The sequence below is a fragment of the Pleurodeles waltl genome, chromosome 1_1 (genome assembly GCF_031143425.1).
Source record: "Pleurodeles waltl isolate 20211129_DDA chromosome 1_1, aPleWal1.hap1.20221129, whole genome shotgun sequence".
Taxonomy (NCBI): domain Eukaryota; kingdom Metazoa; phylum Chordata; class Amphibia; order Caudata; family Salamandridae; genus Pleurodeles; species Pleurodeles waltl.
The window spans coordinates 938,309,870-938,326,606 of NC_090436.1; the positions used below are offsets into that span (position 1 = coordinate 938,309,870).

The 16,737-nt window shown below is 45.7% G+C and overlaps 1 protein-coding gene across 3 annotated transcripts in view; it reads right to left on the reverse strand.

The window, feature by feature from the left end:
- SEC24D (SEC24 homolog D, COPII coat complex component) overlaps window positions 1–16,737 on the reverse strand; it is a 319,615-nt gene that overhangs the window by 60,503 nt on the left and 242,375 nt on the right. For all 3 annotated transcript variants that reach the window (XM_069230160.1, XM_069230162.1, XM_069230161.1), the window contains 2 exons: window positions 3,423–3,539; window positions 2,042–2,212 (listed from right to left, as the gene is read on the reverse strand). In XM_069230160.1, coding sequence (XP_069086261.1) covers window positions 2,042–2,212; window positions 3,423–3,539 — 288 coding nt within the window. The remainder of the gene's footprint in view (window positions 1–2,041; window positions 2,213–3,422; window positions 3,540–16,737) is intronic.

The window sequence follows — 16,737 nt, forward strand, 5'->3', positions numbered from 1 at the left end:
AGTGTGCTGGGGAGGCCCAATAATTGAAAGTGCCTTTCACCCACCTTGAACCGCAGGTAGCGCCTGTGGTCAGGCAGGAGGGGGAATGTGGAAATATGCGCCCTGCAAGTCCAACACTACCATTCTGGGTCCAGTGCAGACAGGACCGAGCTATGATGAGCATCTTGAACTTCTCCTTTTTCAGGAAGAAGTTGAGAAGGTCTAGGACAGGATGGAGTAATCTGTCTTTTTTGGGCACCATAAAGTGGTGGGAATAGCAACCACGACCTACTTCTGATGATGGCACCCTCTGTATAGCCCATTTGGCCAAAAGGACCAACACTTTCTGGTGAAGCAAGGAGAGATAGTCCTCCATCAGCCAGTCTTAAATGGGTGGAGGAGACTCCAGAACTGGGATGAGTAGCCCCAGTGAACTATTTGTAAATCTCACTTGTCTGATGATATTAACTTCCAGTGGGGCAGGTGATGGTGGATCCTGCCTCCCACTGGGTGCCGATGCTGGCATAAAGACAAACTAAAGTGGTTTTGATGCTGCTACGAGGGTGAGGACTGACCTGACCTCTGGCTGGTGGTCCCACGTGGTTTGTGGGAACTGCATTCACGTCCATAGAAAGGCTGGGAAACCTGTTGGAGTTGGTGGCTGAGTGTGAGGGGACGCAGCTGATAATCCTTACCGTAGGCACAGAAGGGGCGAAAGGTGGACTGAGGTTGGTGTGGGGCCATGAATAAGCCAAAGGTCCTAGCTGTAGCACAGGTGTCCTTAAAACGCTCTAACGTTGAGTCCGCCTTCTCACCAAAGAGGGCGAGAGCTACCAAAGGGCATGTTCCAGCTCTAGGAAAAACTGGGAGGCATGGAGCAGGCCAATGCACAGGCTCCTCTGTGCAGCGTAGAGTGCAGATGCTGTCTCACATTGTCTGGTGACTTGGACCGGGGTGAGGGAAGTCGAAGACCTCTTGAACTTGTTTGACTTCTTCCACTTGTGGAACTTACCCGATGACCTGGATTGTAATGACGATCGAGGGGAGCAGCTCTGCGAGCTGTCCTGGGTAATTTTGCGTGACTAGGATCAAGGGCGTTGCGGGGACATCTGACATCAGGCGGCAAACAGCTGCGGGAACCATTCACTCAGTACCTTATGATGCATGGCGCAGCAGTCCTCAAAAATCTTGTAGCCGTGGTCCTGCTCCGAGCTCCAAAGGCAAACCAAATGAGGGTCTGTAACAGGCACCACATTGTGTAAAGCCTGTTGGCTGTTTAGAGGACATCCCTAACACACATGGAGATGAGATTCTCAAAAAAGCTTCAGCAAAAAGTCAAGGAAAAAATCAGTCACCAAATAACTGGGGGTAGCTCTCTCTGGATCAGCGACGACTGGCGCGGAAAGTAAAGAACTAATGTCAGCGTGCTTGGGTGGTGCCTCAATGGGCACCATGCACATCACCTCTGGCATGGATGACGCGGAGCTGAATGATAAAACCTACCGACATACAGATGCACTGCTTGAAAATTTCCAGTTCTAGTCTGACGCCTGGGGAATATTCTAAGATAAGGTATCTATGGCTTGAGGTATTTATCAGATATACCATTCACTGCACTAATAGGAATAATAATGGAGAAAATGTTTTAGTGAACAACAGCTACCCAACAGGTGTCCTGGAGCTAAAAAAAAATAAGTGCAGTAATTCCTTAATCAATGAGGCCTGTACATGCCCCATTTTGGGAAAAAACAGGTTTATAAAGCCATGCAAAACTTCTTAAAGTCTTCTTCTGAGACACTGGGTGATCATTCCACAGCTGGGGACCCAGATATGGAAAATTACCCGCCACTCCAGTCAACATATCTGGGTCTAGGTATCATAAACAAGATAGTACCTCTCTAGCGAAATAGGCAATTTGGAAACTAAGGAATGTACCAACGGATTGTACAAGTACATTTTGTTTCACTATATGACTTTAACCCATTCGGTCTGCTAATGTTTTCATGTAAACATGTAGAAAAAATATGATCAGCTAACTAAGAATTAAAAGGAGTCACGTTACCTGGAAGTTGTTGTATTTATAAAGAGTTCCTCCAGTCAACATTGAGACAAGACCCATGGAGGCAACATCCACATACTGGTTGGGAAACAGGAAGAGATCAACACAGCACCCGCTCACCACGCATTCTTTGGCCAAATTCTCATAAACATTTATCTGTGGTTGGAAGAGAGTCTACAGAGGACAAAAGAAGCAACATACATGTAAGAAAAGTACCCGGAAATCACTGTAGATATGAAGCAGCCTGTAGTTCACACAATTACAAGTGCCAAATACCTATACAAACTATGGCCCTCATTCCAATTCTGGCGGGCGGCGGAAGCCGCCCGCCAGAATTCCCCCCTCCAAAATACCGCGCCGCGGTCAAAAGACCGCAGCGGGTATTCTGAGTTTTCCCCTGGGCTGGCGGGCGGCCGCCAAAAGGCCGCCCGCCAGCCCAGGGGAAAACGACCTTCCCACGAGGATGCCGGCTCGTAATCGAGCCGGCGGAGTGGGAAGGTGCGACGGGTGCAGTTGCACCCGTCGTGTATTTCACTGTCTGCCAAGCAGACAGTGAAATACTTTTAGGGGCCCTCTTACGGGGGCCCCACGACAATCCCTACCGCCATCCTGTTCCTGGCGGGCGAGCCGCCAGGAACAGGATGGCGGTAGGGATTGTCAGAATCCCCTCGGCGGCGCAGCGAGCTGCGCCGCCTTGGAGGATTCTAAGGGGCAGTGGAAAACCGGCGGGAGACCGCCGGTTTTCCCTTTCTGACCGCGGCCAAAGCGCTGCGGTCAGAATGCCCCGCGGGGCACCGCCAGGCTGTCGGCGGTGCTCCCGCCTACAGCGGCCCTAATGAGGGCCAATGTCTTAAAAAAAGAATTACACTGCTACTGCTAAACAGGGGGGGGAGTTTGCTTTATAAATAATGTTTCTGATTTGGTAAGGCATTGGCGAGCACATGCAGTGGTCCCTAGGACCACTCTCAGCTGTCCCAAAAGCCACTTAACAGGATTCCGAAAGGCAAAGCTGTCCCAGTTATGAATCAGATGCCACCCCAACTCATGTGTAGGTATCTGATCCATGTTTTGCAATTACAATTACGATCTCAAACCACTGAACATGTCATTTTCAAATTGCAATGAATATAGGACGTCTTTTTCACTCCCTCTTCTAATTGTGAACTAATTTTTGAGAGTAGAAAAGGCTTAGTAACTCGAAAAATGTGTTAAGCACATCACAAAAGTTATTTTGTGGTCACAGACCTTGCTTTTTAATGAACTGCCTGTTCTGCAACCGCACAATTATTTTGTAAACGACAACCACCGAGCATTTAAGAGGTTACACCACTTCCAAAAGGCAGCTGAGATTTGAGGAAGTACGACCCTGCACCGTGGAAAATACCTTTTCCTTATCTGTGTTGATAAGTTTTTTGTCATCCCTGTTCTTCAGCTTGCCCGGTGCTTCGGCCGTGGGCAGAGATGAGTGGAAGATGAACAGCTTTCCGGCACACTCTGCTGCCTGTTAAAGAGAAAACAGACGTGACCTTTAGGCCACTGCTCTGAGAATGATTTCTGTCCACAAATCAGCTACCGTACCATCCCCTATTGTGTCAACCAACGTCTCAGCAACACCAGAGGATAACAGCCCTCTCATTTAGAAACAACTTGATGAGCAATTACATGAAAGGGACACTGACTGATTTAACATCAATACGTCACTCAATGAAGCTGCAGTTTCACACTTTCAATGGAGTACAGCTCAGTAACAAGGCGTGATACACTGGTACTCAGGGATAGTAAATATCAATGCACATCAAGTAAATCTCGATAAAACAGTTCACTGTGAAATATGTAGCGCCGTGACCGGCTGACCTTTAACCATGGAAGCTGCCTCAGACCCCTGAGTGGGAATTATAGTCACGCAAACCACTGCTATCTGCAAATTCTCCCGGGACCGATGATTACTTGTTTATTCAAGAAAGGCCCAGTGCAGAACTGTTTAAGGAAACCCGGACTTAAAATGCAATCCATACAGGTTACAGATAGTGGGTGCAGCAGTATAATACGGTATTTATTCCCATTTCTGGCTGTGAAGAACGTCAGGGATCCTGGCGGAGGACACAGCCCTCTGATATGTCAATTTATGATGCAGCGAAAAATGTGATACAGTTGTAGTGCAAGGCGAACAGCTTATTGAAAGTGCTTGGAACTGCTCATTCACATCCCCTTTTAGGTCTGGCGTTACCCAAGACGTTTTGATTTTACTAAAATTATATGTATAGTATAGTTACCTAAAAGAGCTTTCAGCCACCACTTTTCATGCACTAGTCTGGTGTGTCATTCGCATTTTGCTTCCGCGTACAGCATGGGTTAATGGGTTGGTCTACTTCAGTCACTAGTAAACTTCACTTTGCGTGACTGCTTTTTGCCCACTCACCAGTACGACTACACCCAAGGTAGTTCCTTTCAGTGCCAGTGTTTTTTTGTTTTTACTTTCTACTTATTACTTTACTGTTGCCTTTGTGTTTAGAACCTGAGGTGAATGAAAGATGCTTTATACCAGCTGTGACCACAAGGCACATTCCATGCTTTATCAGTTATTGTTTCCCTCCAATGCAGCGTAAATTCCGTAATGCCCTTTTTTGTCTGAAGGCTGGTATCTCACAGCATAACAGATTGTGCCCATTTCAAACTTCTGTATTAAGTTGGCCTCTTTTCCTTTCTGTATTAATCGAAACCGAAAACTTCAATATTAGGCATGTCAACTCTTTAGTGGAAAATTCTTCAGAACACGTTTATTTTTTACTAATGGTTCTATATTCAACTTTGCCCAGGGGGGAAGACCAGCCTTCATCGAGTTTAATTTGCAGCACTTTTTAAAAATATATTTTTCAATATTTCTTTCTCTTTCTTTTCTTTTTCTTTCCTTCTTGCCTTCTTTGTTGCTTTTCATCTTTGTTGCTTTGTTTCCTTTTTTTCTTTTCTTCATTCCTTATTCCAATCTTTCTAGCCTTTTTTCATTCTTTCTTACTTTATTTCCTTCTTTGCTTTTTTCCTTATTTTTTTCTCCTTTCTTTCCTATGTTCCATATTTATCTTTTTATCTTTCTTTTTTTCTTTTCTTTCTTTTTAATTCATTCCTTTACTTCTTTCTTGCTTTTTCCTTTCTTTATTAATTCTATCCTTTCATTCCTTTCTTCTCTTTCCATCTTTATACCCTTTCTTTACTCCTCTTTACCTTTCTCTCTTTCCTCATTTCCTTTCTTTTTCTTCCTTCGTTCTAGTTTTCTTTTTCCTTTCGTGATTTATTCCCTTTATTTTGTTTCCTTTCTTTGTTCCATCGTTCTATACTTTTTCTTTCATTCTTTTCTTCCTTCTCTACTGCTTTCTATCCTTTGTTTCCTCTTTTCTAGCCTTCTTTTTTTTCTTTCTTTGCTCGGTCTTTCTATACTTCTTTCTTTCCTTTCTTTTCCCTTTCTCCATTTTGTAAGGACATGCCTCTTTTGCATGTTAAACCCACATTTGTAGACTGATGCAGCTGGGTTTTCGACTGAGAGTGCACAGAGGCTTGCTAACCAGACCTCAGCGCCAGTGTTCTGATCCCATATAAAGTATATGTTGAATTAAATAATCCCAGCTGGCAAGGCTTGACTTGCTTATAAGTCCCTAGTATATAGTACCCAGGGCATGTATGGCAGACTGTCCACTCGGGCTGCAGCACTGGCTATGCCTTCCAGAGTGTGACAAGGCACAAAATGGCTCCAAGCCTGCCACTGCAGACTTAAAAGGATTGTGCTTTCACTGTCAGTTTGATTTTGCCATTCAAACCAATGACAAGGCCACCCCTAAGAAAGGCCTATGCAGCCCTATGACAGGGAGCTGTATTTTGTTAAGTGAGACACCTGTATTATGATATGTCTTCACAGCAACACTTCCAAATTGTCATTTTTGCTGTGGGTAAAGTTAGTACTACCACTGACTAGCACAGGGTTACCACGTGGCATCTCCACCTGGCTAACATTTGATTGGGACTATCAAACTGGGTCATGTGAGGTATCAAATTAATCGTAACATTAAAGGCGATATGAGGCTCAGGCCGAAATTAATGCCACTATTAACAGATGGCCATTTTTAGAAAAGTTACTACTTTGCTCGCCCAGCAGCCTCACAAAGGCGCACACACACACACAGACAGCTTTCTGACTACCTGGGGGGGATGTGTGAATGACTCTCAGGCCAGGGACAAAGGCAGTGCCACGGCAGCAATGTGTCACCTCCTCTGCCGGGATGACCACTCGGGCGATTAGCCCAGGGGAATGCTTCAAAGGAGAAGCTGCCTTTGATGGGCCCCCTAACCCAACCCCTTTAGAAAAATGCGCACCTACTGATTTGGGCCCCTTCATATCCTCCCTTTTACAGTGCTTTGTGGCCCCTGCAACTGCGCCCAGAAAATACCTCATCAGATAACATTCTGATAAGTTAAGGGATGGAAGGTAACAGCTGGAAATGTGGAAAAGACTTGGGATTTACTTGGTACTGAGCTAAAAAAAAAAAAAATCAACGCTATCCCTAAAATGTTACCAGAAATTTCCACATATTTGCAATATAAACTATTACCATTTATTATGCCCTTCTATTTGTTTTAGAACAAGAAGCAGAAATCAGATCACCAACATAAAGCCACAGAGCCCTATCCTCCAGTTCGTAAGCGCCTCCTGGAGTGCCCTAGCCCAATCACAAAGTTGTTACACCCCGACACAGAAATTAAACCCTAACTGCGGCACTTGCATCACACCAAGTTTATTTTAAACCCATCCCAAGTGGTTTAAACCACATTCAGAAGCAATTAATGGACTTTATAACATATTGTACTCTCATCTCAGAATTCACTTCCTGCAAACGACTGCCTAGCCACGTGTAGATCCCAGTAAGGGCAACCCTTGACCCTGCTTCTGCAGGCAGGTAGCTCCCTGCTCCTCCGCACAGCGCCACCTCACCTCCTCACCGTCCGTTTCGTGTTGTTCTACGAGGATTCCCCTGCCGTTGCGTCCCCTGCGGCCCTTCCCGCCTCCCCCCCTCCTCACCGTCCGTTTCGTGTTGTTCCCCGAGGATTCCCCTGCCGCTGCATCCCCTGCGGCCCCTCCCGCCTCCTCCTCACCGTCCGTTTCATGTTGTTCCCCGAGGATTCCCCTGCCGCTGCATCCCCTCCCGCCTCCCCGTCCTCCTCACCGTCCGTTTCGTGTCGTTCCCCGAGGATTCCCCTACCGCTGCATCCCCCCCCCCCACCCTTCCCATTCGTCCAGCCCTCCCTCCTCCCAGCTGCCACTCCCTCCCTCCCCCCATTTATGGCAGCTGTGGCGCGGACGCACCGGTGGCGAGCCAAGGGCGCGCCAAAGGCAAGCCCGTCCGCGCCAAGACCGCGCCCGGCGCCAGTCCCCCTGGCCTTCTCAAACAAACCTACTCCCCCCCTCACCCTCCACTCACTCAACCCAGGCCCTCGCCCCACCTGCACCCTTTCCAGCCCCCCACACACTCATGGCCTCTTCAGCTGCCTCACCTGTCATTTCTCCTGCTCCTCACCCCTCACACCACACACCAACCTTAGCGACCCCCTGACAACAAACACAACACCCCCAACACAATACACACCTACTCTGCCCCCACCCCCACCAACCAGCCCCGCCACACACCACCCCACAACCAGAACACACCCCGCAACAACACCCTTGTGCACCACACCAACACCACCCACCTCAACTGCCTGCTCCTCAACACCCGCTCCCTTCACAAACGTGCCATAGAACTCTGGGGCCTCATCACATCACACTCACCCGACATCGCCTTCCTCACAGAAACCTGGACCAACCCCTCCTCAGAACCCGACATAGCCATCGCCACCTCCAAGGGATACAAACTCCAACGCAAAGACCGCCTCAACAGGCCAGAGGTACACTAATCTACAGACCACCAGGACCACGCCCCGCCTTCTGCGACACCATTGCCGACACCATCAGCTCGCACGCCCTCACCTCCACAGACTACATCCTCCTCTGTGATTTCAACTTTCACTTGGAGAACCTACAAGACCACAACTCTACATCCCTCATAGAAAACCTCACCAACCTCGGACTCAAACAACTGGTCACCGCACCCACCCACTCAGCAGGACACACGCTCGAATTTTCACCTCAAGCCAACACATAGCCTACACCCACACCATCGAACTCCTCTGGACTGACCACCATTGCGTCCACTACTCCTTCGCCAAACCCCCGACACACCACCATCAACACATCACACCCTACCACATGTGGGACAAGATCCCCACAGAACGCCTGAACTCCCAACTGGCTCACAACTCCCCCACCCCCACACCAACGACCCCAACACAGGAGCCCACAACCTCTCAAAATGGATCACCACCTGCGCAGACACACTAGCCCCCCCCAGAAAACACATCGCCACCCGCAACATCAAGAACGCCCCATGGTTCACCCCCGAACTCCAAGACTCCAAGCGCAAATGCCGCCAAGCTGAGAAAATATGGCGACAAGAACCCTCTACAACCAACTTGTCCACCCTCAAAGCCACCATTCGCACCCATCACAAACTCATACGCACCGCCAAAAGAGACCACTAGAAGACACGCCTTGACAACAACTCTCAAAACAGCAAAGAACTCTTCACCATCATTAATGAACTAGCCAAACCCAAAGCCAGCAACATAGACCCTTCACACACACAAAGCCCCTATGTGACGCCCTCTCCAACCACTTCCACCACAAAATCCTGGACATCCACAACAGCTTCATACCACACACACCCACCACACACACCCCTCACTCATCCAACTCAACCCCCACTCATGATCCCCCACCACACTCACCACCTGGGCCCCCACCACACACGAATAAACCGAAAAAACCATGAACTCCATCTGCTCCGGATCCCCCTCTGACCCCTGTCCACATCGCATCTACAACAAAGCCAGCCCAACCATCGCCCCCATACTCCGCGACATAATCAACTCCTCCTTCGACTCCGCCACCTACCCGACCCATGGAAGCACGCGGAAATCACTGCTCTCCTAAAAAAAAAACAAAGCCGAACCAGAGATCCTCTCCAACTATCACCCCATCTCCCTCCTCCCCTTCCCCACCAAGGTCGCCGAGAAACTAGTCAACACCCGCCTATCCCACTTCCTCCAAGAAAACAACACTCTTGACCCCTCACAATCCGGGTTCCGCAAGAACCACAGCACGGAAACCGCCCTCATCGCATGCACTGACATTAGGACCAAAGGCGAGACTGTCGCACTCATCCTCCTAGACCTCTCCGCAGCCTTTGACACTGTCTGCCACCACACATTCCGCACACGCCTCCACAACATAGGAATTCGCCACAAAGCCTTAGAACGGCTCACCTCCTTCCTCACTGACCGGACCCAGAGAGTCCGCCTCCCACCTTTCCACTCCACCACCACCAAGATCATCTGCGGAGTCCCCCAAGGGTCCTCTCTCAGCCCCACACTCTTCAAAATTTACATGATCCCCTAGCCAACATCCTCCGATCACACGGAATCACTATCCTCTCCTACGCAGATGACACCCAACTCACCCTCTCCCTCACCCGCAACCCCACCACTGCCAAAACCAACCTACATGCAGCTCTCCTCGACACCGCCAACTAGATGACAACAAACCACCTCAAGCTTAACTCCAACAAAACCGAGATCATCACCTTCGGTCCCAACAAAACCATATGGGACGACTCCTGGTGGCCCACCACCCTAGAACCCGCACCCACCCCGCAAACCACGCACGCAACCTCGGCATCATCCTGGACCCCTCCCTCTCCATGACAAAGCAAATCAACGCTCTTACCACCTCCTGCTTCCTCACACTCCACACTCTAAAAAAAATCCTTCAAATGGATTCCCCCAGAGACCAGGAAGACAGTCACCCATGCACTCATCAGCAGCAGACTAGACTACGGTAACGCCCTCTATGCCGGCACCACACTCAAACTCAAATGCAAACTCCAGAGAATCCAGAACACAGCCGCGCGCCTCGTCCTTGGCCTCCCCCACCACGAACGAATCTCACCACACCTCAAAACCCTTCACTGGCTCCCCATAAACAAGAGAATCACATTCAAGATCCTCATCCACGCACACAAATCCCTCCACAACACTGGCCCAACATACCTCACCCGAAAGAGTGAACTTTCACATTCCCACCCGCAACCTCCGATCAGCCAACCTCGCCCTAGCCACAGTCCCCCGCATCCAACACACCACCACAGGAGGCAGGTCCTTCTCCTACCTCACCCCCAAAACCTGGAACTCCCTCCCCACCAACCTCCGCAAAACCAAAGAACTCCTGCTGTTCAGAAAGAACCTCAAAACATGGTTGTTCGAACAGTGACCCTCCTACCTCGCCTCCGCCCCCCCCCCCAAGCGCCTTGAGACCCTCACGGGTGAGTAGCGCGGTTTATATATATTTTGATTGATTGATTGATTGATCAGAGCAGAGCAGAGCACCCTTAATTACGTTTATAACGGACCCTAAAAGAAATCTCAACAAAGTCGTAGCTGGCTGTAGGACGACATATATTCCTTCAAAGTCAGTTTGGAAACTCAGCTCCAAAAAAAGAAGAGCCAGGAGTAAGCTAATGCAATTTAAGCAGCATAAATAATTTCAACTACAAAAACAATGATGAAATCAAAGCCAATATGACAAATAGGTCATGCCACTTGCCAATCAAAAATACAGATGACATCACACCACACCATATCGTATGACTTTCGCTGTGTAAAATAAGCCATAACCACACAATAAAGCACAAATTGTCCTCAGAGCATACATATTTCCCCCAAATCAAACACTTCAGATAATACCTGGAGGAATTTGAGGTAGGAAAGAGCTTGGATATGACCACATATTTTACTCAAATTGAAATTCGAAATTAGTCACAAACAAAAAATCAGTTGTTCAGTTGTTTTGGGATTTACTGCTGGACTCAGAAGAAGCCTTTATCCTTCTACAGAAGCCCATAAGAAGGTTCATAAAACAGTATGTTCCCTGAGAGCTTTGCGGATCACAGGTACTACTGGAGCAGGTGCAAGTCAGACTTTCATCTTCGCATGGTCGATGAAGTAAATCCTACTGATTTATGTTACAATGACATCTATCATCCAAAATTCAGTGTATAAACATTGTTAAAATATGTTGCAGAGAACTCGATAGTCATTGAGGGAATTAACATTTTCCTTTCCTAATTTCAGAAGCAAAGTGGAACTCAATGAGGGATACACACAAGTAAGGGATTGTATATTTCTAATCATCATTTGCTTCCATAGGTTCATTTTAAACTGCGTGTATTTATACGCATTAATTTAGAGTTTTTGTAAAGTGCCATTACTATTATTTTAATTTTGTAAACATTTTTTATAACAGAGGTCTTTTGGTAGTAGGCCGCTAAAAGTTGTCAGTAAGAGAGGCCTGAAAATGGAAAATTGGCACATTGTACTATGTGTTTCAACTTTTCATGCAGGTGGATTTGATTTAATATGCAACGTTTTAAGGCGCCATGCTTAAGAGTGACTTGTCTGTGAGCCTAGCATATGGTATGCTGCAGAGAATAATTCTGGAGAAGTTACAAGCATTGCTGGTCATTGTGAAATCTTGCCCTAGTAACGCCTTCTGCCCCCCCACCCCTAAACAAAAGAAAAAAAATACTTGTCGTCATCATGCCAAGGCATCAGTTAACATTCTCCTAAAGACGGATGCCTTGGGCGTTTTCAGGTCAGGAGTCTTTTCATCATGAGACCTCTAGAGAGGGCTGGGTTTTATTGCAGGTTTTCTAAAAAATAAAAAATAAACTTTGTAGATGTCAATTACTGCAACATCATGTCTCCAGTATGAGATAAGGGCCTTTTATCTGATTTTAGATGTCCAGTTGTCTCACAGAAGCCTTCACCTGAAATCAGTATTGTTTTAGAGTGCAGTGTTGTCACCTTTGTTTTGTGGCTGAGTAGGGACCATTTGGATATTTTAAATTATGGTTATTACAAACAAGTGGGTTGAAACCCGGTTGGCCTTCTGCAGCGAATGGCACAGTGTAGTGCTTTTGTTTTGTGGCAGGGCATGAACTGGATTGGGAGCATTCTGAAACAGACTTGTGGACATGGCTTTTTCGTTGATATTCAGATGTGGATTTAAACTTGGCTTTCTCGAATCTATGTAGTCACGTGTTGCAGGGTTGCTTATTGTTGGTCCACAAGGTCAGGAGTGTCAGTAAGAAGAGCGTTTCTTAATGGTGATGTCACCTTTCGCAGTTCTGGCTGTGCAGTAAGATATGTGAGCTGTTATGTGTGCACCAATTCTCCAAGTTTTCTTTCCAGACATGTAATGTTGTCAATAGGTCTACTTTGAATTAAACTGCAGAATGCGCCATAGATTAAAATACAGTAGTGTTACTCGGTCATGACTAATAGTTTTTCTCAAGTGAGTAATGTGCAGGAATATAGTTTTTCGCCTACCGAGGCAATAGCAGACAGAAAAAGTCTGAACCAGATTTCACTATGTCTGTTAAATAAAGTTCAGACCGTTCATCTTTGCATCAGTGGCTCTGTCTGTTAGTCAAGTGAAATTACCAGACCTGTTTTATACCTGAGTTCATGCAGATCTAATTAGGTGGTGGGTGGAATGTTTTGTTCTGCCCTTGAAAATGGTGGATTTGGTAACTACGCACTATTCTTTAACACCGTGGTATGGCCAAATTCTGCCAGTCACCAAGCGGCTGAATTTGTCTCCATGAAATACATGCTGCCAAGTGCGATAGAGATTTGGTGTCCCCTAGTGGAAGTTTCTAATGCGGGCAGTTGCAAGCAGTCATGGTCAGAGGGCTGTAGTTCGAATAGGTTTGTTGCTGCGTGAGTAGATTTTCTGCTTGAGCGACAGCAAATAACATTTCTGTGTGCACTGATTTTTAGCGCTGCTCCTGCTGTTGGCGCCAAATTGCCTCATAAGCTGCATATTTTCTGCAAATTCTGCCCACCCCTAGATCCAATAAAGTCTTTTGCTACTAGTAGCCTTACTGTCGGTAAACTGCAGAGTGAACGAGCATTAGCATAGCCAATAGGTCTCGCCTCCGGAGGCCAATTTGTTTTGACAATTGCTTTCACGGAACCGTACAGCACCGGGGTTGGGGGTGATATGTGGTTGGGGCATGAGGAGCAGCAGCAGTGTTCCTCGTTCCGACAGCGTTGCGACAAGCTGCAGACCAGGTGAGGCAGGCTGGAGAGCCTGGAGCAAAGTACCATGAGGTCTGCGCAGAGAATGTTCGGACCAGAGTAGAACTGTTTCTGTGTGGGTGAGAGGCTGGACTCTGGTCGGAGAATTAAAATTAAAAGGGGGAGGGATGGTTGGGCGGTGAGCGCAGAAGCAACACACGGCAGGTTGGGGAACAGATTTGAAAGTAACATGGGGTTTGGCAGGGGGGATGGATATGAAAGCAACACAGATGAGGAGCAGGACTGCTTCCAAAGTCCTACGGACTGCGATTAAATGGAGCGCTTTGGATGCTCAATTACTAACTAAACAAGATGGCATATCCCAGATGTGGAATGCCAATAAGTTGTACTGGATGCCAGGCTCCGGGTTAGGCTGCGGGATGACCTCTGCAGCCGACAAGCTGAGGACTGGGTGAGGCAGACTGGAGTGCCTCAAGCAAAGTCCCAGGAGGCCTGTGCAGAGCATGGATAAAACTGGGGGTCTTGAAACTTGTGATCAAAAGCGGCATTACGTAATGCTGCTAATGGGCTAGTCAGCAACATCAATGAGCAGGGTAAGAGAAGAAACCGACACGGACTGATTGTGGAGGGGAGGAAAAAAGAGTTGAGTGAGAGCTAGTCAAAACACAAACTCTCCTCTGAAATGCAGTTTTCCAATTACAAAAAGAGTCCATGAGGCAGACACTAAAACATGATAAGTGGAAGGCGACAAGTACTGCGGCACTGCTCCATAGGCGTGAACAAAAAACAAAAGGGCGGGACAAAAAACAAACATTAACCACTTGGAAGGATTTTTAAAGGACACATTCACAAACAAAAAGCAGGAGGCGGGCTGTAAGCCCACAAAGTAGATACCACATGTCTTGAGGTGGCGCAAGCGCTGTCTAGGCTTGACCTAAAAAATAACACTTACATATATTGCTTTTTCAGGAGAACTCGGGAGCCATGTGAATTATTTTTTTGCAGTCAGTGGTGAAACAGTTAGTTATTTTACTTTTTGTTAATCCTCTCTCTGCATCAGCAGGTTTCTCTGGAATGTGGAGAGATGTTATTTTAGTTTAATTATATGTAATTTGTTCTTATGATTGTCTCCTGGTGACAACATTCCTGGAATTGGAACGATGCAAATGAAATGCGTAATGATAGCAGGAATGCCAGCTATTCCAGTTTAAGAGCTTCATAGAATAAACTGCATTAGGATCTAAAATAACTCATAATTGAATCTTACCCCGTCTTCAAAGGCCCTGTAAAATACTGCTTGTCGGTGTAGCAAATGAAGAAGAAAGGTTTAAAAACTGGGGGTTTGGGGTGGGGGTAAGGTGGCATTTAGAAATGTTTCGTGTCTGCCAACGGTTTCTGTGAATATTACTTGTTTCGCAGTACAGGTTAATTTTAGTTCTTGAAATAACAAGGTGAACATTCAGCTTTTCAGCAGCATATTTACAAGGTGCTGTACGGCGAGTTGGTTGCAGTCCCCCTTTTTCGAATGTACCCGTGTTTTTGTACTGGCTGCCTCTGGAAAGGTTTCTCCTTCTACCAGCTGCTAGTTTATACATTATTTGCTTCATATTTAATTTTAAGTTATAATTAAGTGTGATCTGGAATAGACCTAAAACTACAATTTCGACTTTGGAGTTGTCCATTAATGTGTTTAAAACAGCATGTTTGTTTAATATTAGAAATCGAATTTCATGATCCCCACTCTGTACATATCACCTTTAATAAGGCTTTCTAAACTTCCATGTGCAGATTGTTTTTCGCTTCCCCCTACACACATTTGTTTTACACTTATTAATTAACTTAAAATATTACAAATCTTGAAAGTCTGTGTTTATACAGCACTACTTTTCTTCTCATATTATTATACCCATTATTATATTCCTTGAACATATATTCCCTAATTATATGTTTACATATCTGTTTATGTATTACTCTAGTCCTACTGTCCTAGAGAAAAATTAAATAAAAATAAAATAAAATCTATAAATAAAATTCAAATTTTAAATGAGTAAATTAAAGTAAAGAAAAAAAATATAATGAATAAAACAATTAAATAAAAATAAAAATGATTTAAGTGTGCATATATATGTATACATATATATGTATGTATATATATATATATGTATATATATATATATATATATATATATATATATATATATATATATATAAAAATAATATAAATTTACTCTCTTGTAAGCTTTACTTTGTCAACCCAGCAACATATCAATCTATCCTCCATCGCCACTCTGACTCATCCCAAACCCATTCTAATACTTTCATCTCCAAAATAACCCGGCCTAAGCTATTCCCTCCTCTTCCACATCTAGCTCACCCCAAACCTCAGTTTACTACCATGATCTCTCAAACAACCCAACTAAACTCTCCCTCATTTATATCACCTTTGATTCACCCAAAACCCCTCCTGCTACTATGATCTCCCTAACCCTTCCCACAGACTCTTCCCTCCTCCATTTCTCCTCTACTCATCCCAAGCCTCATCCTGTTACTATAAACTCCCAATTAACAGTTCTGGATTCTTCCCTCTTCTATCCCTCCGTTAATCTAGACAGCCCAACCAACAAACTCACATATACTCTGCTCAAATTAACTCATAATAATACTAAAACTGTACTCATATTTCCCTATACTAATCCACCACTAATTTCTCTTGTGTTCCGGAATAGCGTTCTACTCGCCGAAAAGTGTTTTGGCGCTTTGTCAGGGGTAGTAAGCGCTATATAAATATTATTACAATACAATTATAGCTGGAAATCTGCTTCAAAGAAAGAGGAGAGAACATATTGGGAAAATTAGCTTGATTCCCATCCAATAGGTAGATGAAAGAGATGAGTTTAAAGTACTTGGACAGTTTTCTGAAGGGGCTAAGTGTTCCATCTAGGAGATCCTTCAAAGTGACATGCAGGGAGTAGAAAGATACAACACCGTTCAAGGCCTAGCAGACAACACAGACATTTTCTAAATCTACTTTCTGTTCGGTAGGCAAGACATCAATGATGGTGAGAATCTGTCAGCCCAAACATCAACCGGCCCCAGAATGGTATAGGTCCTGGAGCTTGTTTAGCATGTGGCTGGAAAGATTGCCATATACACTAACCAGTAGGTAATAAGAGGGAGGACCACTGCAATCAGAGGAGACATCCAATGATAAGTCTAGAGAAGATGAAGAACCGACTGGATACCAGGAGGGTGGGGGCAATGTTTCTCAATATCTTGTTCATTTTTGGAATAAAGGATAATTCGGATTCAAATACGACTCCTAAGGTTCTAATTATGAGTCACACGGCAATTAGATGTGGCAGTCCCAACAGCAGATATGACCTTTCTTTAAGGGTCAATTGCAGCTGACAAATGTAAGGGTAATTTGGTCAAACATATGCTCTACAACTCTACATAGGGTG